Genomic DNA, 25,331 nt, shown 5'->3' on the forward strand with positions numbered 1-25,331 from the left:
ACAGTGGTGTGAACATACATATACCTAATCAACAAAAATTTTCTTTAAAAAGCGAGGAAAAATAAATGTTTTGTTTGACAGAACGACTGCAGAATCCATTGATTATTTTCTATTGTTTGTATTTGAGGATGTAATTGAGATTTGATGTAATTAATTGATGTTTAGTCTAAACACAGTCTAGAGTAAACAGGTTAGCAAAATCTACCAACCATTATCTATGTAAATCCAAAATTGTACAGTCTGGCAAAGCCAGAAGACCACTCGCATTTCTCTCGTGCTTATTTTTGTCCACCCACTTGGGTGGATATTGATTTTGTATTTTACTGAAAATCTATGATGTCCACTCACTTGTGTGATCAAGTTTCAGTGTACTAACATCTTGGTTTTCCCAAGAGAAACCGAATGGTATTTGTAAAACTATACTACGATAATAAATAAAGAAAATGGCACTCTGGCACTCGTGAGTAGTTCTCAAGATTTTAACTTTTACACTTTTAGATTCTTTTAGATTTTAAGCTTGAGAACAAAAGCATAAACGTGGTTGATAAATATATTTACTTAGAGCAAGAAATCACAACAAAATAGACATATAAACGGCGGACTTACAAAGAAGAATCGGAAATATTTTAACAGATTCTAAAGTACACAACGAATAAGGAAAGAGTAATTTAAATATCGGACTAAAAGACATGAAGTCCATAATATAGAGAGACTAGTCCAAAAGAGACTAGTTAGTACAACCATAATGATAAATAAATTGAGATGGGCCAGACATATAGCAAGAATGGAAGTATTAGATGGGCTAAGAAAACATTACACTGGAAGCCGTGGGAATAAAAATGAATACAGGCCCAAATAGATACAGGAAAACAAATAGAGACGTTTTATATCCGAAGATAAACTAATGAAACAGTGGCTGCAGTAGAAGAATAAGAGATACTATCTTTTTGTGACAGACAATATGCAGGAGGGTAGCTAGGGGGAGAAGGGATGGTAGTGATATAATGAGAAGGAAGATATGGCGGGGGGAGGTAGTCAGAGAGAGGACAGGACAGATTTATATGATAAAATATAAAAAATTAAGAAATAGTAAACTTTATAAAATACAAACCGTTATAAGAAATTTAAACTTTCTTACAAAAATGTTTATTATTAAGTTTAAGAAACATTCCGATATAATAATGTGAATTGTAAAAACTCAAAAGATATCCATCGTATCTATTTTTGCATAAGCTTAAACATCTTCCTGCTAAAACTGCTCATTCTTTTCTTCTTTTCTTAGTATTTTGTTGAAGCTTATTTTCCGAATTGCTTTTATATTCAACTATTAGGCTAGAACGTCTTCCAATACTAATATAAATGTTTTAGAGTGGCGTTGAGGAAGCAGTTACCAGTAGTGACTTCGATAGATTCTTGGCCGAAAGAGCAGCGGCTGCAGAGAGTTTGCCTTCAATCGCTTGTGCAACGAATACCAAATCGACGAGCTCGCCCAAGGATAAAAAAGCAGATCAATCGCCTGCATAATTTTATAAGGTTACATTATAGAGTATTATTTCTAAAATTACAATGCCCCTTGACTTGAAGATAGGTTCTTACGAGTGCAGAATTTCAAATTATTTTTGCTTCTGTAAGTCATTAAATCATAAGGATGTATTAAATTTTGATAATTTTAACAGTTACACAGGCTGACAAAATACTTTGCAGACGGTTTTTTGTGCGCCTAATCCGAATCTCAGCTCCAAATTACTAAATTGGCTCTGGTTTCTGAGATATCCTATCCTTAAAATGCAAAAGTAGCGGTTTTGACAATTTTTGAGGTCATGTAGCATCGTAATATAATTTTTCCCCCAGAAACTGTTATACACATCTTAGATTATAAGCCCCTAAATATTTTCCTTGAGTTTATTTAGATCTTTTTTCGCTGAGATACCGCATTTTAAAATTTCTTAGTTTTAAAAACCTACAAACCATATGATTATCTTATATTATAACGGAAAATTTAAATTCAGAAATCTCAAACCTTATTTCAACAACCTGAAACCTGTCGGCTCAAATCAAATATCCAGAAATCCAACAATCTCAAGACTCCCCGCCCCAAACCCAACAAACCCTTAGAAACTATTCCTTTTATTCCAAAAGCAGGCAAACCCATCTAACACTGGAATCCCTAAGGTTAATTGCTTTTTGTATCATATCAAAATAAAATCACATACAGTAATTGAGTTTACTGATTGAAACACAACACCTCTAGCTCTATCAACTCTTACAACCCACACCTTTTAATATAGAAGCAAGAAAAACCATCTAGGCCGTTAAGGCGTACAAATTCTGGCAGATTACTGCTGATCGCTTAAGAAAAATTACGTTTCAGTTGAAAACAGGCGTAAGACACTCAAAAGATCGTTTGAATTAAAGTGAGATATATTTTTTATATAAACGAAAAGTAAATCTAAATTTATACTAATTCTTATTATTTACCCATACTCATTTGAAGGAGAAAGACTTATACTTTAAAGTGTTATGCATATTATTAACGGGTTTACATAACCTCAAAAATGACTAAAAACAGCCATTTTTGCACTTTTAGGCTAGGATATCTAAAAAACCAGAGCCAGTTTGGAAATTTGGAGATCAGATTTGTATTCAGCGCACCAAAAACCTTTGGAAAAGTATACTATGTTTTCTGGGTCTCAGGTTTGTCTGCCTGTGTTATTAGCGGGAATGTTGGAAAAATTCAAATATATTCATTATAAATCACTGTAACAATCATCAACGCTTTTTAAATTTATCTACTAATTTATATAGGCTTTTTTAATTATCAAATTTGAGTGGGTTTTTTAGTGCTTTACTGTTGTGATGGCAAGTTTTCCTTATTAGATGCTTTATTTTGTATTTTATTATATCTTTTTTTCTAAGAAAATCATGAAACCAATTGTTTATAACTTTGAAGGTATTATTTCAAGTTGTAGTACCCTGTTACATATTCTTCTTCAAGTGGCATCTCCGTAACGGAGGTTGGCAATCATCATAGCTATTCGGACTTTGGAGACAGCTGCTCTGAAAACTTCATTTGATTTACATCCGTACCATTCTCTCAGGTTGCGTAGCCATGACTACGTTTTCCTGGTAACGGCTCTCACAAAACTTATGTATAGCAGACTCGGAATTCGGCTAGATAATTTAAACCGAAAATAACAAAATTCAATGCGTGAAAAACAAAAGTTATGGTTTAAATAGAAAATAATGTACATGTACATTTTCCCTATTGTACAACAATTAAAAAATCTGGAAAGTCATATAAGTATCAAATATAAAAATATATTAAACCAAGTATAACTACTACAGTAAATTATTGTCTACAGTTATAATTAAATTAGTTACTTCTTCTGCAATTAATTGGAGAACAGCCGATGAAAATTTAGGAACCAAATTTTTTCTTCTTATATTTTCTTTTAATTGCGCCCATATTTATTATATTGGATTTAATATACAAAAATGAGGAGGTAGTATAAGCACGGTATGTCCATTATTGAGAGCACAGTCATCAACAACATATTTCTTTTGAAATTGTTTACTTTCAGTAACCTCTAATAATTGCTTTTTCGTATATCTCTCTTCAAAATACAAATCTTACTCATATAGAAATTTTTGGATTCTGGATATGTTCCAAGTAGCATTCGGTATTTTTTAATTAATCTGGATTGGCATGAAGCGTTGTCCATGACAATTAGGCGGTTTTTTTGGGCAATTTTGGCAGAAGAGTTTTTTCAAACCAAAACTCAAAAAGACCACTGTCCATATCATCGTGATACTCCAACCTTTTTTTATAGTGTCATGCGTATCGTACCATATTTTATCCAAATATACAATGTTTTGTTTCATTTTTCTATACTCCATTATATTTCGAATATACTCGTTTCGCAAAGAATTTATTCTACTGCTTTCCATGAGTGTCTGACGTTTATCTATAGTTCTATACTTAAAATTAATGGCTTTAAGGAAAACGCGAAGTGTTGTTTTCGAACAAGAAACGATCTCTGTTCGAATTAATTCTTTTCGAAGACTTCCAATCGTGGGAAAAATGTTGGCTGCATACATTTTGTATATTGTTGTACTTATAGGTTGAATCAAGTGGCTTTCTATTTTTCGGAACTTGTCACGATCTTTTCTCTTTTGTCTTGATGTAGATGTCCCTCCAATAATGGCATATACGGTTGATTTTGGCACTTTTCTTAAAAAACAGCTTCTGTAATGGCCTCGAATTTAGTAAGTCCAGAGCACAGTCCTTCATACACATTTTTCACTATACTTTTGGTATCACTAGAGAGATATTTAATATTTCGCTTGCGTTCCACATAGACGCCCTGTAAATCTTCTAATTGATAAGAATCTTCTACTATTAGCCCTTCAGACTCATGCTCGAAATTATTGTTTTCCCAAGAACGCCACATTTTAAAAGTATCTACCTACGTAATGTCTTTATTTGAAGAGTTTTCACTACAAAAAGCACACGAAATTCAATCTACCACAGGCTAAGCTTGAAATATAACTGAAAAACATTATTTCTTGTTCACAACTGTTTGCAGTGATAAGTGATAATATAAAAACGTGGTATATCTCTGACTCACAAACTTTTCAATTCGGGTAAAGTTTTTTTTAGCAGACTAAACAGTATTCTTTCTTAGTAAATCGTCGTCTATACAAACAATAATTACGTTCGTAAAAGTTATTGTGAGTGTAAGTCCGGACCTTTTTATTTCCATTCATCGCTGTTATCGGTAATATGACTCAGGGATTAAAGGTTTAAATAACGTCTACATATTATGACCGATTTTTTTTGGAACATAATTGAGGCGAATATCAATTAAACTCAAATAAATTGTTTTCTTACATAATGTATTGAGGTTGTGGGTTTGCTAAATTCATTTTTTTGTTATCGTAATATTTCAAATCTATGGTTTATCATGACATAGTCGTCGACTGTTTCGCTTTTGAGCCTTTCACTGTTAATGGTTCTAGTTTATTCTTTTTTTTAAATTGTAATAAACGGTAGAGATTGATTTTCCTTTAACTCCTTAATTTAATTATGTGCATATACTTGTAGTAGGTCAATATTAATTGGACTACTTTTTAGTTGGACCAGTAGCATATTGTCCGAAGTGGGACAAAATTGATAATAGCTTTTCCTTTAATATGGGAATAACTCCTTTCACATGTTGCTTGTGATTATTTCGTAAATCATATATAATTTTATTTCCGATATTTTCTCTTGTTACGAGAACACCAATGTCGAGTCAGTATATGTGGCCATTTTGATCATGAATATACTTTTATTGCTTTTATTTTTCACTTTAGGATAGGTTCTAACTTTCTTCGCGGGTATTATTAGCACTTTTTGATCATTTAAGGTTTGCCGCTGATCATGTGCCAATATTTATAGTCGTAATTTGCATATATTCTGACTACGAATGTCCTTAAAGGCCTTTAATACAGTCGTTTCCCGTTGTCTTCCGTATTCTTATGCCGTTTACAATTTTCGTACAGTCGTTTCCCGTTGTCTTCCGTATTCTTATGCCGTTGACAATTTTCGTAGTTCATTTGGCTTTAGGGCCAATTTATTTACCTTAGAACAAAAGAGGGCCCTTTCGCTTACCATCTCGTCCACCGAAAGCTCTTAGTCAATAGTGGGAGAATGCTTATACCAGCAATCACTCGTGAAATTTTCGAAAATATCTGGTTACTCTCAGTTAATTTAGCACGTGTAGCCATAAGTGAGAGCGACTGCTTTGTGAGCAGCACTTGTTTAAATACACTTCCTGTGTATGAATAATGGTGTGACCATTTAAAAAAAAGGTACTACCTCTACAACGCAGCCCAAATATCCCATTGCCTTCGAAGAGGCGACCTTAACAATAACTTTTAGTTTCCTGTTAATAGTGGAGATCGAATCCACATAATATGACGCATACATAATATATCGTTCAAAAGATTTTTCCATGTACTACTTTGCGTAGAATTTTTCTATTGTCACATATAGCATTGATCTTTGCTTTAATTCCAAAACGGTTCAAGATTTTTCTGTCTTTTTTATTTCTGCTTTATTCGTTAAGTTTTACAGATTGGCGTATTATAGATATATTATATTATATTTAGCATATTATTTTTAACAACCCTATTTACACTTTTAACTACTTTTACACTATTTACCCATTAGTAAAATGATCCTTTATTTTAGTATCTGACTTGATGGTGATTGATTATTCTAACTTTAGTTTATGCTTTCACGATCGGTCTCAATAAGCATAGGGAGATATTGGATAGAGGTAAAAGTGATGAATTCAATTGGAATATTATATGCACTTGACGTTATTATTGACAGACAACAGTGAAATACCTATTTATAGTTGTAGTAAAACTGCAAACATACATATTCTATTGTAATTTAACAAGATAATTATTTAAAATATATCATGTTACCAAATGGTTTTCGTGTACCCTCTAGAGTTTGAGGCAATTTGCGTGAATTGTCAGAGGCAAGTACAAAAACATGAGTCTCTGAGGTAAAAGAAAACCTATTAAAGGCTATATCTCTTCGACATAGTTTCTGACCGAGGACTTTCCATAAACCTTTGTTATACTAAAGCTGTCTTTCATAATCTTGGTGACATCGAGTTCTTCATCCTGACTCTCTGTTGCTGAAGAAAGTTGCTGTCAGATGAAGTATCTTTATATTTAACATTGTCCCATTTTTTGTTGTCTTCTTAGTTTTCGATGAACTATTTCGCTTCTTGGCTTTCTCTGCGATTACTTCCATTTCAGGAGAGTCTGTTGCAGTTACGTCTGTTTTTCCTTTGCACGTGTTTTTCTTTTCGGTCGCTTTTAGATAAAGAGAAATAGTCTCAAGTGGTACAAAAGGCGACATTGACATTGTAGTTGGCTCTGGGTTTATTCAAATGTGCTGTCGATGTCGCTTTCATAGTTTGATCTTCAGATGCAGCATTATTTTCTTCAGAATGCACCAGCGGGGATCTGACAAACATATGAAGGCAAAAAGTCGTCTTCTTTACAGATTTGTTGATCAAAGTGAACTATGCCTGTGCATTTGAACCCAGATTTGGTATTCACACCAGTGGCAGCCCTTTCCTATGCTTTTATTGCTAATGTCAAATTATGCATTGAAATGGTCTGATCAAGATGACACATTAACCAAAAATTCACCGCACTGATATTAAACGTTTTTGAAGGGCCAAAAACTATTGTGCTGGATGGTTGTAATTTATTTGAAGTAAGAGATGGCAAAGTCAATAAAATAATCTCATTACCTAAACCACACTCTAGATTTCATGAATAAGGTTATTACCTCGTCAAGATTATAAATTTCATCATGTTTGGAAGAGTAACGTAGAAACATTTCTTTTGACTTATCTTGAAACCCTCTAATTGTTGTTGGATTGAAGCTTGTCCTTGCTAGGCTTGCCTGTTCAGGCTTATGCGTTAACAGCCTTCTTCTGTTTTTGGTATTTTCAAAGTATTTGTGATAGCATACCACTACGTTATTTTATCGTAGCTTACGGAGTTAAACAGCAAAACATTTTTAGTAATTCTTGCAGTTCTCTTCTAGTAATTTATTTCCACGTTGAAAACTTGATATTTTCTGAAGGTGGACCAGAATTCCATGCCATCGATACCCTTCTGCCGATCTTTTTTCAAGTAATAATTGTACTACGTGTTTTTTTTTTAATTATCCGAGTTCTGCCGTTGGCTAATTTCATTTTCCATTATATCGATTAGAGCTTCCCTCATGTCTCCAGGTGCGAACTCTTTCGGCCTTTTTCAAATAATACCTTGACATTGTTAATTCTAAAACATAAAGTGGTTTTTAAAAAATATGCAGGATGAAAATAGATTGAACAGTTCACAGTCGCTTCATGTTTGGACAATCAAGAGTCTCGACAATTATAAGTATGTATATAAAAATGAATACTTGAAGTTCTAACCTCAATTTCACACATTTAGGAACATCAAATGAAAAGTGGCATATCCCTTGTAAGTTCGTCACATTATTACTGAAAATTCTCCTATATCGCTTATTTGTCAAAGTATCACTGGCTGTCTAGTTGCAAATGGCATTTACTGCTTGCATATGGCTAATAATGACACGAACATTGAGGGGATTATAGAGGTAGACATTGTCTACCACTATTCAAACTCACCCCACTCTTCCCATACGAAGTGACATACAAAACATTAGATGTAGGTATGTACATTGTTTATAACAAATATGTATTTTATGATATATTTTATGTATGTAAAATGGTTGTGAAAAGTATATTTGGACTTAAAAAGTTTGTGATACAGAAACAAAACAATTTTGAAGGGTTAAATAATAAGGTATTTACCACAGAATCTAATACAAATAGACTGACTGCTGCTATACAGTCTTGTTCCGTAGTGCGACAGAGCAAACTGACGCAAAGCAGTCTCTGCATATCTTTCTAATGGGCAGGGTTTATCAATCATGTGATCTTCTCATTGGCCATTTAGGTCGCGTGGTCGATAATCCTGGCAAATTAGACAGAGATGCAGGGATTGCGTTGCGTTAGTTTTCTCTGTCGCACTGGGGGAACGCGACTGTATTGTAGCACTCAATCTATTTGTATTATATATGTCTATGGTATTTACAGTCTTTATTAACAAAAAGGTTTAAGTATGAAAAAAATATATACGAAACAATATGATGTTAATCAGTGTTAATTTTTACCTTGTCGTGTATTACATTTCTTTAATTTGGTAATAAAACTTAAATTTTTAACTATATTTATAAAAACTGTCTATGTTCTGCATTACATATACTATTATACACTTTTATATGAATAACCGCAACTACCTATATAAAATTATTGCTACATTTATAATTGTATTATACACATCTGCCTTTAATAATTTCAATATGGACCAAAATAAGGAAAACTAAAAACTATAAGCTATATCCCGACTGTTTAAGGAAATTATTTTTATGTCAATTTTTTAATAGAGAGAGATGTATTATCCAAATAAAAGTACACGATAAAGAACCTTAGACATTTTTTAATAGAAAACATAACTTTTGGTGGTTTAATTCTATATTTTATTCTTTGTTTTCTCTGCAGTACCACCTGTGTCTGTTAAAGAATCTATAATAACTTTGTCTGGTGTTCCCAACAATTTCAAATCTTTTTAATAATTTGAATAAACAAATTGTAAAGTGACTATTAGTACCATAGTAATAAAAACTTCAGATTCAATGATAAGCTTCTAGATTTCAGTATTTTTTATTTTGGTAAAGGAGTCTGAGAAAGCTTTTGACACTTCTAAAAATGTCATTTTTTTAAGTAACAGTTAATTGAAGAAAGTAATTATTTTTTAAATTAAATTAACGTATCTCCGCAAAAAAAGTCATTGGCACGATTACAAGAGAAAAATCACAATGTAGCTAGTACAATTTATAAAAATAGTCGCTACAAAGAAAAGTTTCAATAACTTTTTAATAAATGACATTTTATGACTAGACTAGCAATAAAACGAAGTACTGTTCGTATAGAATTTTCATTGAGTTATATTTTATTGTGAAGTCTGAGTCTTCTTATGAAGACCTTGTCGCTTCTGCTTAATGTTGGCGTATCTAATGTAAGAAGTTGGAGTTGAATTGTACGGAGTTGTTTGTTCATTCAATATCAATTGATTTTGCCAACCACCTTTTGATACCAAAAAATTAGAGGCATTTGAACTGTGGATGTATCGCAGAATCCTGAGAATATCATGGACCGAGAGAGTCACAAATGTCGAGGTCTTGAGAAGAATGAATAAAGAAAAGGAAGTCATATTTACGATTAAAAACGAAAACTGCAATACTTGGGACACATTAAAAGAGGCGAAAGATATGAACTGCTTCGAATAATTATGCAAGGGAAAATAGCAGCAAAAAGGTCCATAGGAAGAAGACGAAACTCCTGGCTAAAGAATCTACGGGAATGGTATAGCTGTAGCAGCAACGAATTGTTTCGGTCAGCAGTTTCGAAAATACGTATAGCCCTGATGATCGCCAACCTTCGGAACGAAGATGGCACTTGAAGAAGAAGAAGAAGAAGCACTCAATCACATCAATTTAATCAAGTAGTAAAGATCTTTCCGAATCTGGGCTATTTTTATTATAATATTAAAACATGATGTCTCTATAACGTCATTTCCTGTTATAACCATATGTGACGATGTTAATCGCATTTAGTTTGGCTGTGTGGACGATACAGTAAGATGGAAGTCGATAAATAGTTAACTGTTTAGGTAATGTGACAGCTGAACTATAATGTGATGGCTGAACTATAATGTGACAGCTAGATATAGTAGTGCTTGTAGCGGATAAGTTATAGGGGGTTGACTTCAGAAGAGAGCTAGGACTTACCGTTTTATTATACTTTGGAACACTGATGTCTAAATTAGACAACGATATTGCTCACGGTGGAATATTAGAGGAAGAGACTGGTGTGCTTTGTAGATCTATACCACCTATCAGTTCTTTAAGAATTTATACGGCAGGTTTTATTGATGTGATCTTGGTTTCTACAATCAATTGAATTTTATTAATTAACTTGGGTATTTTCACAGGTAAAAACTCTGACAAAGTTGAAAAAATAACTTGTATGCTTTCTGAGGAAATAATTAACTTAAAATACACATTTTGGTATCTACTTATTGTATTTTATGATGTATATTCCTCTTATTTCAGCAAATTTGTTAAAATCGTTTCTACATTTTATCTCAGATCTTCCTCCTTTTCTCTTCTAATCTGTAAATAAATGTATTAATTTGTGTTATTGTGTTGTTTCCGATGATCGTGATTTAGAGAGTTGTTATCTGTGCTTAACATAGGCTTCGAAATGTATTTTAGTCATACTTTTTCGCGATTTAATTCTTCAAGCATCTTCTTCATTGATTCTTCTTCAGCTTATCGTACACGTTTCAGGTGTTGTCCATTTAGTTTAAGGCTAGGTTCCTCCAAAAAATGTGTTTTTTAAAATAAATTTAATTTATAGTAGGAAAGATAATTGAAAATCAAACTTTTTACGGCTGAAAGTACATAGAGCTTATGTATTTTCTAAACGGCTATGACCTTGAAAATGTCGAGTCGTCCAAAATTATTAAAATTTGTACAGTCGAAGCGTAAATTTGTACTTTGCACATGCATTATTCATAGCCGTTTAGATAATCCACTACCTCTAAGTTAAACTACCTGAAATTTTTTTAATTTTTTCAAAATGGCGGCTCTTAAAATGGTTACCCAAACTCGTCCAATTTGTTGGTGAGTGTCATCATTTCCCGGAAACGAATCATCTGAAAGTAAAAAACAAAATGGTTTCATATTCTGTATCGAATTGGCTATAATATGTACTACAACGAGACATTTTCACCGAAAAAAAAACAAAATGGCGGACTTTTGAATTTTTCGACCCTTTTTTGCACTTTTAATTGTTTATAACTTCTTTTAAACAACAATGAATATATTTTTGGTTTAGTACCGACCACAGAGAGACATGTAAAGAGTAAAATGCTGTTTGGTTCATCTTGATGTGCAATAATTTCGAAATACGAGTGATACTCATATGAAAAAACGTGATTTGGAACCTCATTAAAGTAAACATCTGCCGTCACCCGGCCCACTTGAGTGGCCGGATTAACCGCTTGGAGCGCTCCGCTCTCCCTTCTTCTCAACCTACTTTAATGTCGCGTGGGTCTTCGGGAATAATTTTATACTATTTTTAAGAGTATCTTCTAGCAGTTTTTGAAAAACAAAATTGATTTTTTGAAAATTGTTTGGAGGAACCTGGCCATACCTCCTTTATCCAAATATGATTTTTTAAAGAAATTTTTTAAAGATTAATTCAACAAATTTGGACATGTTATGTATTAATTCCTATGTACTGGATAAAAGTTTTTGCATATAATATTTAAATTTTTCCAACTTAGCAGCCTCTTAATTTGCGAGAATATGACATGCCAATCAGCGTCAATATTTTTTCCTGGGAGGAGAGCCCAGTAGTGTCAAATTGAACGGTATTGGTATAACGGAATTGTATGGTATCATTCCAGTCATTTTTCTCTTTAGATAGAAACTAATATCTACCCACTAAAACCAAAAATCACCCTCTTTTCTTACCACTGAAACTGGGAACTATTTTGTCGATATAACCTGCCTGAGTATGTTAAATATACCTGAAAATGATGACGGTATCAGGTATATTTTTTTGTCTAGGTGGCAGTGGTGTGTAATAAGAATAACAATTTTTTTCCTTGATTGTTTTTTTCTTTTTTTTTTTATTGGTTTTACCTGGTGTTGGCATTCTTCTTGTCCTTGATTTTTAATTATGAAGGTAATATTATTCAGGATCGAGTTGGATTTTTGAAGCGAAGCTTCTATACTGACGTTGTATTACTTTTTTTCTACAAAAAATGATCAAAATCCATAAAAAATTTTAAAAATACAGAAAACATAGTCTACAGTGCCGCCTTCTGTACCACTTTTTTTTATTTGTCCTTAGCTATCCTTATTCCATATGTGTATTTTCGGAAGCTGTCTGCCCAGTTCGAAATTTGGTTTATTTTTGGCCAAATCAGGCTGTTTTATACTGACGTGCTTTTGCCTTTATTAGTAGATGTATTGGAATGACACTTGTTGGTAATTGTGCACGGGCCGTTGGGGTGGTTCTATAACTACATAGTACTTTCAGGATCGAATTTTTTTGTACTGAGTTTGGTTTTGTATACGATTCTCGATATAACCTTTACATACTGACGCAGCACTCAGAGAGTGATGAAGTGTGTTATATTCAGCAGGACTCTTCTCTTCTGATAAATTGGACTTTTTGTAGTTTATAAGTTCATCATGAGAGCCACATTCCAGCCAGGAATTTATGAGTAGGCCGATAGACGAGTAGTACGGTGAGACTCATTCATTCCTCTAACGGAAGACGTTCAGACTCTGGAAAATCAGTACATACATATTAGTGCCATTGTAGAATCTCAAAATGATAATCTCGTATTTTTTTCCTTCTGAAATATACTTTCTACAATTATCTAATAGATATTTTAACGCGTATTACAAATAGACGTGATCATTTCACGATTATAATTAGTATTCAAGGGCTGATCTCAAATACCTATATGATAAGTTTTTTTTTCTAAAATTAGGACAATCTTAAAAAAAATCATAATATTTCATTGCAAATATAATGGAAAGTTTAGATATTGATTTTGAAAAATTGTTCAGTTCATTTTGATTAATATCTAATGCAGCATTTATATTGCACATTTTTAATTGTGTCAAACACATAAGAAAGATGATTGTATTTGTATCTTGTCTCTTTATATTAAAAAAAAAATAGTTGTATAATTGTCACTATAATTTTGGGGTGTTGTAATTTATTGTTAATATTAACAATTTATTTATATTCCTGTACTTATACATAATATACATAAATGTTTTATAGAGTATGTATAGACGTAAATATCTAAAAATATAAACGAAATACGAAGATGTTGTTTCAAAACATATTTAATAAAACATGGAAGGTCTTGAAAGATATCCTATATAATTATTTTGTAACAAAATATTAAAATGCACATTTGTTATAAATTCTAAAACTCTTATATGCGCCTACAAATTTTATTTTGAAAAAATCAAATTGAAAATTATGTGCCAATTAGTTTGAACGAACATAAATCTAAAATCCGCTAAATTTGCATAAAACACATTACAAAATGAAATATATATATATATATATATATATATATATATATATATATATATATATATATATATATATATATATATATATATATATATATATATATACAGTCCATCTAATTTACAAACCGTTGCACGTCATTATCTACGTCAGATATCGAAGTTGACATAGTTGCCAAAGTATAAAAAAATCCTGAATCCATTTTAAATCAAATAGGTCACATAATTATTATTATACTCTTTACAACGACTATTTAAATTCTTACGTGACATTTTTGAAATAAAACACACTAATTTTGTTAAATAAGTAAATAAATAGGTAAAAATATAAAACAAGAGGTATTCGCTTTAAAATTTAAAATAATAAAGTACAAAAAGTGTCAACACCGCAACTGTCAAATAAGTGTTACCAATTTATGCCAAAATTTCACCTTCGTTCCTTTACAGTTACAGTGTGTTCCGAACAAATGTTCTTCATAAAAACGCTTTATAATGCATTTATACAAATTAAATGAAACATATTGTTGTCTATTTCTTTAAGTTAACATTAATAGAAATCTTTAAATATTAGTTCTACGCGTGTATAATAAAATATGTCTAGTGGCTGTAATGCCAGTGTACTCGGCAAAGTGATTCTAAAAAAGAACACACCTACCGCCTAAATATTGTAAATTAGATGGACTGTATATATATATATATATATATATATATATATATATATATATATATATATATATATATATATATATATATATATATATATATTATAAGATATCTTTTTGTGACAAGCATTTAAGTTGTTAAAAGTGATAATATTTTCGACCATATTGCACTTTACTTTTTTTTAGATGTTTATTATCCTATTACATTCTTTCCTTTCACGGATCATTCCTCATTCTTTTAAGTTTTGTTCAGAGGTGAATAGCATCTTTCCTTTATATTTAGAATCTTACGTATGTATTTATACTGAACTCACAGACAAACCACTCGAAGAACTCCCAACTCCACGAATCCAAGATGACGATGATGTATGTATAGAGTATATATATTATAGTCTATGAAATGAACCAACAATTCAGTAATGATTCGTTCACAACTGATCAGGATCTATACACTGGCCCCCAAGACTCTATTCTTTAAATTATTACGAACCAGGACTTTTCTTACCCGGATTTTAATAGCTCTTCTATGCACCTCTTGGGATTTGTGGCTTTATGTTGGAAATATTTTATTCTTACTTCATATCTGCTAAAGTGCTCGTGAATTGCTTAAATTTTGGGAGAATATGTGTCTAGAGGTTTTATCCTGTTTTTTTACTGACTTATCGTTCACTTCGTTGCCCATTACTCAACTATGATCCTTTGATATATGAAGGAGTATCAGATTACATAATTATAATCAAAAACCTCTATCACAAAAAAAGACTTAATTGAGAAATATGATTAACACCATTTATTAATCTTACCTGACGTAGACACAGAAACGGGAAGGATTAGAGTGAGTTATTGAAAATTAATTAATAATTACAGAATAATTGTAATTAAAAGAAGACGATGTTTTTACAGATGATCTATGGATTGGACGATAACATTACAATTTAAAAGAAAATGACGAATTGATAGATGGGAAAGAAGATGAATTGGCAAATTAAAGATGGCATTTTGACAGATGACAGCCGAAATTAAGAGGGTGGCCATTTTGTGACGTGCCGCGGCACGTTTCCACCTGTCTCACTTGCCCACATGTCTCACCTGCCCACCTGTCTCACTTACCCACCTGACTCACCCGCCCGCCTTACATCAAAAGATGCCGCTTTTTCCCACGGTCATAAACATAACGTATCATAAAACATAAACCCAAAGAAATCAATAATTACTAATTCGTAATTAGATGAGGACATCTAATACACAAAAAAGAAACAAAGGTGAGAAAAGAAAAACACGGAGAAGGAAATAAGTATTAACAAATTAAGTTTGGAGAAGTTAGTTCACATATATTTCACAGAACTTGCTTACCTGCCTAGGTAGTAAGAGTTTCTTCGTAAGGAAAAAACTAATAAGGAGGGAAATCTTCATTTTTATAACCCAAAGAAATGTTCGTTTCAAAATTTCACTAGATTCGTAACGTTTCAGGTTTTATTACTTATTACGATTATTGTGCCCTTGTGTTTTTACATAATGGAAATATTTTAGTTGCTATTATTATTATTTTCAGCACAAGGGAAAAGAATATTAAGATAATATAATACACTTAAATGTGATTTCATAATTTACATGAAAAATGCATGTTGGCGATAAATGCATTAGAACTGATTGTATATTTTTCGGGATTACAGTTATACATATTCTAATATGTAAATAAATCTTTATATTTTATTAATATGTTTATATAAATGATATAATTTGTATTATGTTGAGATATATGTTTTCATATGTAAAAAGCTTAACCAAATATATATGTATTAAGTATTGTTTGACTTAACTTTGTTTTATATTTATATGCAGTAATCCTATTTTTTTGTCACCTTACTAAAACAATATTAAGACATCCTTGGATGTAGTGAAGTTCGATGGCCTAACAGTGGCAGAAGTGTAATAGACAACTACGTGTATTCTTACTCTGGAGATAACACCCCACAAAATCGCAATGGGATAGCTATTGTTATCCTCAAAGGAACCGAAAGATCAGTCAAAGGGTTTATACTGATAAATAGAGCTTGAGAAATATGCAAAATGCAGGACGATTTTCACATTTGGTCCCATTGAAGATAGCTATAATTGAGCTGTCAATTAAAGTTCATAGAACGAAATGTTGGCGCTTGACTGTGTTGCCATGTTTTTTTAATAAATCGGGAAATAGCATGTGATTTATAATTAATAAAAATCCAATAGAACGTTAACAAACTAACAGTAAAAAAGAAATTCTTTCAAAGAATAATAAGAATAGTATTCAGGTACTTTCCACAGACATCTGGTGACCATCTGTAACAATCTGGCAACTGGTGGTTTGAGGATTGCCAAATCTATCAGCTTGTTATCAAAGGCAAATGCCAAAAAAATGTTGTAATAATTAACTGCAAGCAATATGAGAAGAAACGAGTATTTATTCGTTCGTGATGTATATAAAAAAATTGCATAATTCATATAATAATATAATAAAAATGTATTTTTGAAAGCTTCTCTATTTGTAATTGAAGCCTACAACATATACATTATAAAGACATGACAACACAGTCAAACATCAAAAATTTGTTCTATGAACTTAAATTAACGGCTCATTATAGCTATCTTCAATGGGACCAAATGTGAAAATCGTCCCAAAATGCATATTAAGTGCATATTTGCATATTTTTTATAAATTGTATAAGTGCATATTTTCAGATATACCACAATATAGACAAATATCTGAGAACGCAAGTAATGCAATTTAGCGAGGTAGGTAAAAATATCCTTCGGAAATACCCCTTATTGGTATTAAGCTTTGTTTTTTAACCAGGAGGAGTAACCTAAAAAGACAGATTTACACCCAAGAAAGTTACTAGAAAAGTCACCAAATACATCTTCTTTTTTGGTTGATTATCTCGGCCTTGCGGTAATCCAGTAATCAATTGCTAACTTTGTTTGTTTATGTTTGAATAATAATTATTTAATATATTTTTTTGTTTTTCTAATCACAATAAAAAAATGTCGGATTGTTATGAAGAAGTTGAAGAATTTTTAGAGTTTATTTATCACATTGTAGAAGGAAATCGTTCGGAACGTATACGAAAGCGATATATTCGTGATAAAATTATATCTAAAATCCAATGGAAGTTTACAATATTTCATCAGCGCATTAACTTAAACATCAAATATTGCATGCTACTTTATAGGAATATAAAATATAACCAGTTTTTATGGGATTGCCCATTTTTCAAATATACAGGTATAGACTTATGTTCATACATATTGTTTAGAATTTATAGGACATCTTGTTCATCACTGTTGCAGTTTGCTTATATTTCTTAATTGTTTTGTAAATAGTTGAATTCGCAACACCTAAAATTAGCACATTACTTTAGTAAGTCTTGATTTTAACAATAACTATTCTGCAAAACTAACCTGTTGCCTATTTTATTGACGTGACAACGTCTTAAATTAGGTTGCGGCTCGGAGTCATTCATGAAAAAGTGTAACGCCCGCTCACGTCTGTTACGATGAGTCACCGAACGAGAGAGAGGCCTGCCGAACCGGCGAATGCCTTGCGTCTCTCTCCCACTCAAACATGATCGGTCCGCTGCGCGCGCAGCACTAGAGAATTAGGCGCGTTGAATCGGTGCGTGCTTGTGGCTCTGTCTTTCTCGAGCGTTCTTGGCGTTCAAGACACATTACAGCAGAAACACTTCCTTTCATTTCATATTTCTCCTATCATCGTCCTATTCTCAACAAAGCACTCAAATAGAAATTAGTTAAGTTTAAGTTTACATGTACAATGTTTTAGTAAACAAAATATATTTCTATAGTTAAAATTTGTGCAATTCTTATTTTCATTCAATTCCTTGTTCCTATTGTGCAATTTAATAATATTCATATCAATAAATATTCTACCGAGAAAAAGACGTTGTCACGTAAAATCTTCGCCCGTAAAACCGACTTTACAGGCAACCGATTTTTATTATTTTTGCTACCATGGCTGTTATTTTTTTCCAGGATTATCAATTTTGATTTGTTTGTGCATGTTTATAATGTATTGTTTTTCATTTGATGATAAATGACCCAAATCTATTCGGCGTTTTTTAAGTGGGGAAGGATAATTACCACTAGTAGGTACTTGGCATTGAATCCATATTGTAATCTTAATAACAATAATAGGTCGCTAAATAGTTCTAAAAATAATTGTTTTTTTTATATAAATGCAAACAAGAATCTAAAAATTAAAGTAATAACGCAGAAAATACAAAAAATTGTCCATATAAATTTTGAATTTTAAAATTTTATAAATGTCATTAGTGTCAAAATGTCATAATTTAGTGGAGTAAACTTGCCTGTGGTTAGACCAATTACAAACAAGCATTACGGCGCGGTAAATTTGAATAACTCCTCCTGGTTAAAAAACAAATCATATGCAGTAAAACGCGATAAGCCGGTTGCCGGCATTAAATAAAAGCATAAATCATAAATCAATATGGTTTTTCCCGAAAGCTTAACATTACCAGAATTTGTATTAGCAAAAGACAAAATGCAATTGTTGTTCTGTAATTCCAGTTAGTTCAGTTGGTGTATTCTTTGGTACAGTAAAGTTGTGTTTATCAAAAGTGTTTGAAAATGCCAAAACAAAGTGCAAGTAAATCAATTCTTTTGAAAAAGTGGATAAATAATAAAACAGTTCAAACTCATTGATGCCAACCATATATTTTGCACGGTTTGTAACAAACCGGTAAGTATTATGTGTAATTTAATTATTGATTTGCTTTTTAAATATTTTTCTAAAAATATAAGCTAAATATAATTTTACGTTAAACTGTAAGTTTTAAAATAGGACTGTCATTCATTATGAAAAACTTGTTTATTTTAATGCACTGATTTTAAAATTATTTTTAGAAAAGGTGTAAACATGGTTATGACACTGAATTTTTCGTCATAAATTAATACGTTATTTTTTACGATAAAAATATGACATTTTACTAAAACCTCTGATATTTTTTAACCAAAAAGTAGTTTATATAGGAGATACTTGGGGAAACAACTTATATAAAATTATAACATGTAGTGTGCTTGATTAATGTTTTTTATCCGTTTAAAATTGACCAAGGAAATCTTCCTTTGTCTTAATATCTTGTATATAAAATTTTAATAGAGGTGAAATTATTATTATTATATTTAATTAAGTTTAAAGTGGCGAAGTACTTCAAGTTTATTGGTTAAGTTTTTTATTTCCAATTTTCAGATTGTACTTATGTGAAAAAAAGTTTCAAGTTGATCAACACTTGGACACTGCAACGCATACATCTCGTGCTCAAAAGCGTCAAGATTTGGTTCAGCAGCTCATAACTACAAATAAAACGAAAGTTCCTTACCAACAAAATTTTAATAAGGATCTCTGCAGTTTGCTGATTGGTTGCAATATTCCAATTGCAAAATTGGATAATCCAATATTCCAACAATGTTTAAAAAAGTACTGCAATAATGATGATGTGCAAGTTCGTTCTGCTACGACTCTACGAAAAAAATATGTAGATTCCAGCATGCAATTTACTGTTGAAGCGATTAAAACTGCAATTGGAAATAATCCAATATGGATATCTGTTGACGAGACGACTGATGTTAAAGGGCGGTATATTGCAAATTTGGTTATAAGAAGTTTAAACGGGAGTGAGTGTAGCTCCAGATATTTATTTTCCATTAAGGAGTTGCAAAAAACGAACAATGTAACTATTTGTAGATTAGTAAATGACTGTCTTAGTAACTTTTTTTTACCTCCTACCTTTACCGATATCAACTGAAAAATTTTTGTTAGTGTTAAGTGATGCTGCTCAATATATGATCAAAGCTGGACAACATTTAAAAATATTTTTTCCAAATTTGATACACGTTACCTGTTTAGCACATGCTTTAAATAGAGTAGCAGAAACTGTAAGGATAGAGTTTCCAATGGTCAATACCCTTGTATCAAATATAAAAAAAATTATTTTTAAAAGCCCCTCTGCGAGTACAGGCGTATAAAGATCGTTTACCGAATGTACCTTTACCACCTGAACCGGTGATAACTAGATGGGGAACATGGTTAAATTCAGTAAATTTCATAACCGATAATTTTGAGGGAATTAGAGACGTCATTTGTAGTTTCGACAGAAACACATGTGTTCGGTTATTCTCTGGTTTCGATGTAGATAGCTCAGGTGCTATAAAAAAAATGTGTGGACGTTTTAAGAAAACCGTTATTAAAAAGTAATTTGGCACACATCCAAAACAATTTTGTAAATATTGCTGAATCAATTACTATATTAGAAAAGCGAAACATTTCATTAGACCAAAGTATAGAAATTATCAATTCATTAAATGAAAAAATTAAAACACCTTAGGGAAACCAACAAAGTGTATCAAAAATTCTGCGCAGTGAAAAATGAGAGATATCAAAAAATAATTCAAATAAATAATATTATTAAAATAGGGAATTGTGAAGATAATTAAATTTTACAGGTAAAACCCTCAATTATAGAATATAAGTTTGCTCCTTAACTTCATGTGAAGTAGTAAGAAGTTTTTCAGTATATAAACAATTTGATTTTTTCTTCAGTTAAAAAAACGTTTCTTGGCTTATTTCAGATGCCCCTGAATATGCTCTAGGAGGCGAAAGTACTTGGACAAGATTTAATTATTAAACTGAGCTCGATATCTGCCTTTTATTTGATCAAAGTTCATATAAACAATTATTATCAGATAGACGGCACAGTTGTTTTCTATAGAACGTCCACGTTAAGAAAATAACATTGCGGAGATAGGGCCATGTATTTCTTATGGACGATAGAAGCGCAGCGATGCCACGATGAACACAAGCACGATTCAGGGTTGTGTAATTATTTGTATTTTCGTTTTCACAGTCATGAATTAAATTAATGTTTTTTAACGTAATTGACCAAAAGTGCCCATTCGAAACAAGAGATGAAAAGTAGGGAAAATGATTTTAATTAAATAAATAGTATTTACAAAAGATAATTTTATTTTATCTTATTTTAATTGTAGTAACGACAGTTTATTTGTTTTTCGGTAAGAATATCATATACCATGAATCATAGAAATCAGTAGAAAATATTGCTTAGTTAAATCATGCACTTTGCCGGCTATTAAAGATTTAAAAGCAAATAAACGGACTGCTTGGAATGCATATATCTAATTACTAATTGCAACTTAAAATAATACGGTGTACGTATGTCAGCGATTTTATGTCGTTCTCTGAGACTACATAATGATAATAAGGTTTTGTGGTTCTTCAGTTGTTATTCTGACTTTACAGTTAAATGTTAATTGAAAATTGAAATTCGAAAAATATATCGACAATCTAGTAAACCGCATGCCTAAGAGTTTTGGCAACACTGATCTCCATAAGCCTAATGTTATTTTCTTAACGTGGAACGCTCTATAGAAAATTTAGAGAAACTTTTAATCCTATATAGTTTTATCTGTAATAATAGTATAATAAAAAATGATGATGATGATGATGAATCAAAGAATAAATGAATATAATGATGTAGATAATACAAATTTCAATAAATATTTTTTGTGACTAGCATAAAATAAATTAAATACCTTCAATACAAGTATTACTACCTTTTTTATTTATATGCATAAAAGCATATTTTAGGGCATATTTCAACTGTTTTTTGTGTATATTTGCATGCATATTTTAGGATTTTTTAAGTGCATATTTCCCGAGCTCTACTGATAACGAACGGAATTGCACTTATTAAATTAAATGCTATGCCGTACAAAAATCATTACAGCCTATAATACTGACATCTGGTTGCACAGAATTAAGACATAGACAACTTTTACAATGAATTAGACAAAACATTGGACAAACCAAAAAAGTTAATATTATTTTAGGCAACTTCAATGCGAAGGTAGGGACAGGAAGAGATGGAAAAGTAGTAGGCGAATATCGACTAGGAACACGTAATGAGAGAATGTAACCTCGGAAACCTTTTTTGGATGGTGCTAGAAAGGTCACCAATGGAGACACTGCGGACGACAGCCAGATGGTTGGTGGAGAGCGAGTCGTGGTTTCGAAACTAGCTTTTGGAACCGAGAATGGGTCCAACGGACGAAATAAGTAAAGATAGATGGGCAAAATTACCAAAGATAAGATAAGATAGCAAAAGAGCGCCACTTAACTTTTTGGGGTTCAAGGGGAAAGTTAAGAAACCTTAGGAACGAAAAGATATAAGGAAAGATATTTAGGTTCTGAGACCAAATCCAAGGAAATATATCAACAGTTAATTATTAAATAAATTCTGTCAACACACTACATAAACAAATATTAAATATATTAGGTGGACTCCGTTCACCTACTTACCTACGAAACTTAATCAGCCTGATCTTTCTCCTGGTTGAAGGTATAATAATAATTTAACGTAATAAGCAAATATTCAGAGGTATTTTTATATCAGGAAACTTATTAGGAGTCGAGAAATAAAATTCATGGATAAAACAAAACAATTCAACAACAATTATATAGGTGGCTGAATGTAACCACAAGTAAAAAAATGCACCATCAATTAATAAATGGTTGTATACATATGGAAATAAAATAAAAATAAACAGTATTATGATCAAGAAATACCTTCACATATACAATATAATAAAATCATGCATAAATTAAATTATCAGCGAAAAGAGCCTGATAGTATTTAAACAAATTCAACTAAAGCTGATTAAAGAAATCTCTGCTGTTTATGGGCTTATCTCGAGATAACGAGTACAGTACATTTAATAAAGGATAGCAATTATAGCGAATAAAGCAAAAAGAATTAAATTTAAATGGATACAAAAAGATTAAAATAATTTTGTAGTATACAAATGAAACCAACCCGCACTTGGTTTTTAAGTTGATTGTCTGGCTCGCACTGTTTTTAGTTTAATTATTAACTGTTCTTACTGAGTATTAAATGTTCGTAATTGTTATTTATGAGAAGTTCTTAATAGCTGATTGAAAGTTCGTATGAAAGCATTAAATGCTCTTTTATTTGAATTGCTAAATCGGTAGTTAACGTTAACTACAGGTGAAGAAATGGTTGACGCAGATTTGTCCAGGATTAGGTAATATTATTCTCCCAGATAATTGAAGGTAATATGATTACGATAACAACAAATCTCGATGACTGCTGCACTATTTCACTGATTCTACTATATGATTGTACACAGATTGTTTTATACATACCAAACTTTTTGTTTGTTATAATACCACCTTTAATAATTGCTACTCTATAAAGTTTGGTAAAAGTTAATTTCTAATTTAGTATCAATTACCTTAAAACGGTAATTATAAAGTCATTATTAATGACTCCTTAAGGACATACAAAGAACTGATAAGAATTATTTCCGAGAATTTCTAGTCACTGGATTTCAAACGAGTTCGTAATTTAATCTCATTATGTTGTCGAGTCTAAACAAGAAAGGTGCTACCACGCGTATTAGAATTATTTTGTAGAATGGAGTGTAGTACGAGTAAACAGATCAGATTGACACCAGAATCCAAAGGAATAGTTTACATATATTTAAATTTATGCAAATACTATTTCCTGAAGATAATCGAACAAGTATTAAACAACGTGTGAGTGAAGCTACTGGAGTATCTTTACGTACAGTAGAAAGGATCATTCAACAAGCGAGTATGTTAACAAACGCATAGTCAAGTAATACACTAAAATTTCCAGCTACAACGCTTGCTAAAAGCAAGCAACCGTGACAGACTTGAGAGAGTATGACAAACAGTTCATTAGAAATAGCATTCATCGTTTTCCTGAGATTGAACGTTGTCGTGTATCAATAAAGCTTTTGCAGAAAAGGCTTGAAGAGATGTACGAGTGGAGTGGAAGCGTGAGTTCTCTCTACAGAATTGTGAAAGATTTGGGATTTAAATGGAAGAAAACAATTCGACGTTTATTAATTAAAAAGAATGATATTCGTGCTCTAAGCATTAAATATTTGGACAAAATTAAATATTACAGAAGCGTAGGTAAGTCAATTGTATATATTGATGAAACCTATGTACATACAGGACACAGGATACGTCAAATAACTGGACAGATGACAGTGGCAAAGGATTGTTCAAAAACATTTCAAAAGGAAGTAGGTTGGTTATGGTACATAGTGGTGGGGAGATGGGTTTTATACAGAATGCCCTTTTGATTTTTAAGTCAGGAGCTAAGACAGGAGATTATGAAGATGATATGAATTCAGAAAATTATGAAAAATGGATGAAAGAACAGTTAATCCCCAATTTACCTGTTGGATCTGTTGTTGTTACTGATAATGCGTCATATCATATTGTACAAATTAATAAGCACCCATCAGTAATTCTAAAAAAATGAATATATCTTGGTTGACAGAAAAAAATTTACTATTTGTAACGTTAATGTTAAAACCGCAATTGTATAAAATCATCAAACGACACAAACAAGATCATATTCAATATAAATTTGACAAAGTGCTGAAAGAATGTGAACACGTTTCTTTAAACTTCCGCCATATCATCCAGACTTGAACCCTATAGAAATGGTTTGAGCGCAAATAAAAAATAAAGTTGCAAAACAAAACGTTTATTTTAAGTTAGAAGACGTAAAAGTAATAATATATCGTTAATATAACGTAGATAACTGGAAGAAAGTGTTTGAACATGTTTTTAAGGTTGAAGATAAGTATTTAGAAAGTGAACGTCGCATAGATGTAATTACTGAAGAATTAAGGATTAATTTAAATGATTCTAGTAACGACGACAGTGCATCTGATTATGAAAGTGAATAATATAATTTAACATTACGATGTACTTATGTAACCTATGTGAATATAAGTTTTCC

At 31.5% G+C, this 25,331-nt stretch overlaps 1 protein-coding gene across 3 annotated transcripts in view; it reads left to right on the forward strand.

Annotated features, from left to right (window-relative positions):
- LOC140447580 (TOM1-like protein 2) overlaps positions 1–16,253 on the forward strand; it is a 64,195-nt gene extending 47,942 nt beyond the window's left edge. For 2 of the 3 annotated variants that reach the window (XM_072540310.1, XM_072540312.1), the window contains one exon: positions 1,369–16,253. In XM_072540310.1, coding sequence (XP_072396411.1) covers positions 1,369–1,524 — 156 coding nt within the window. In that variant the 3' untranslated portion in view covers positions 1,525–16,253. The remainder of the gene's footprint in view (positions 1–1,368) is intronic. The other variant, XM_072540311.1, reaches the window with a different exon arrangement.
- Positions 16,254–25,331: the final 9,078 nt, after the last annotated feature.

The sequence above is a fragment of the Diabrotica undecimpunctata genome, chromosome 8, assembly GCF_040954645.1.
Source record: "Diabrotica undecimpunctata isolate CICGRU chromosome 8, icDiaUnde3, whole genome shotgun sequence".
NCBI lineage: Eukaryota > Metazoa > Arthropoda > Insecta > Coleoptera > Chrysomelidae > Diabrotica > Diabrotica undecimpunctata.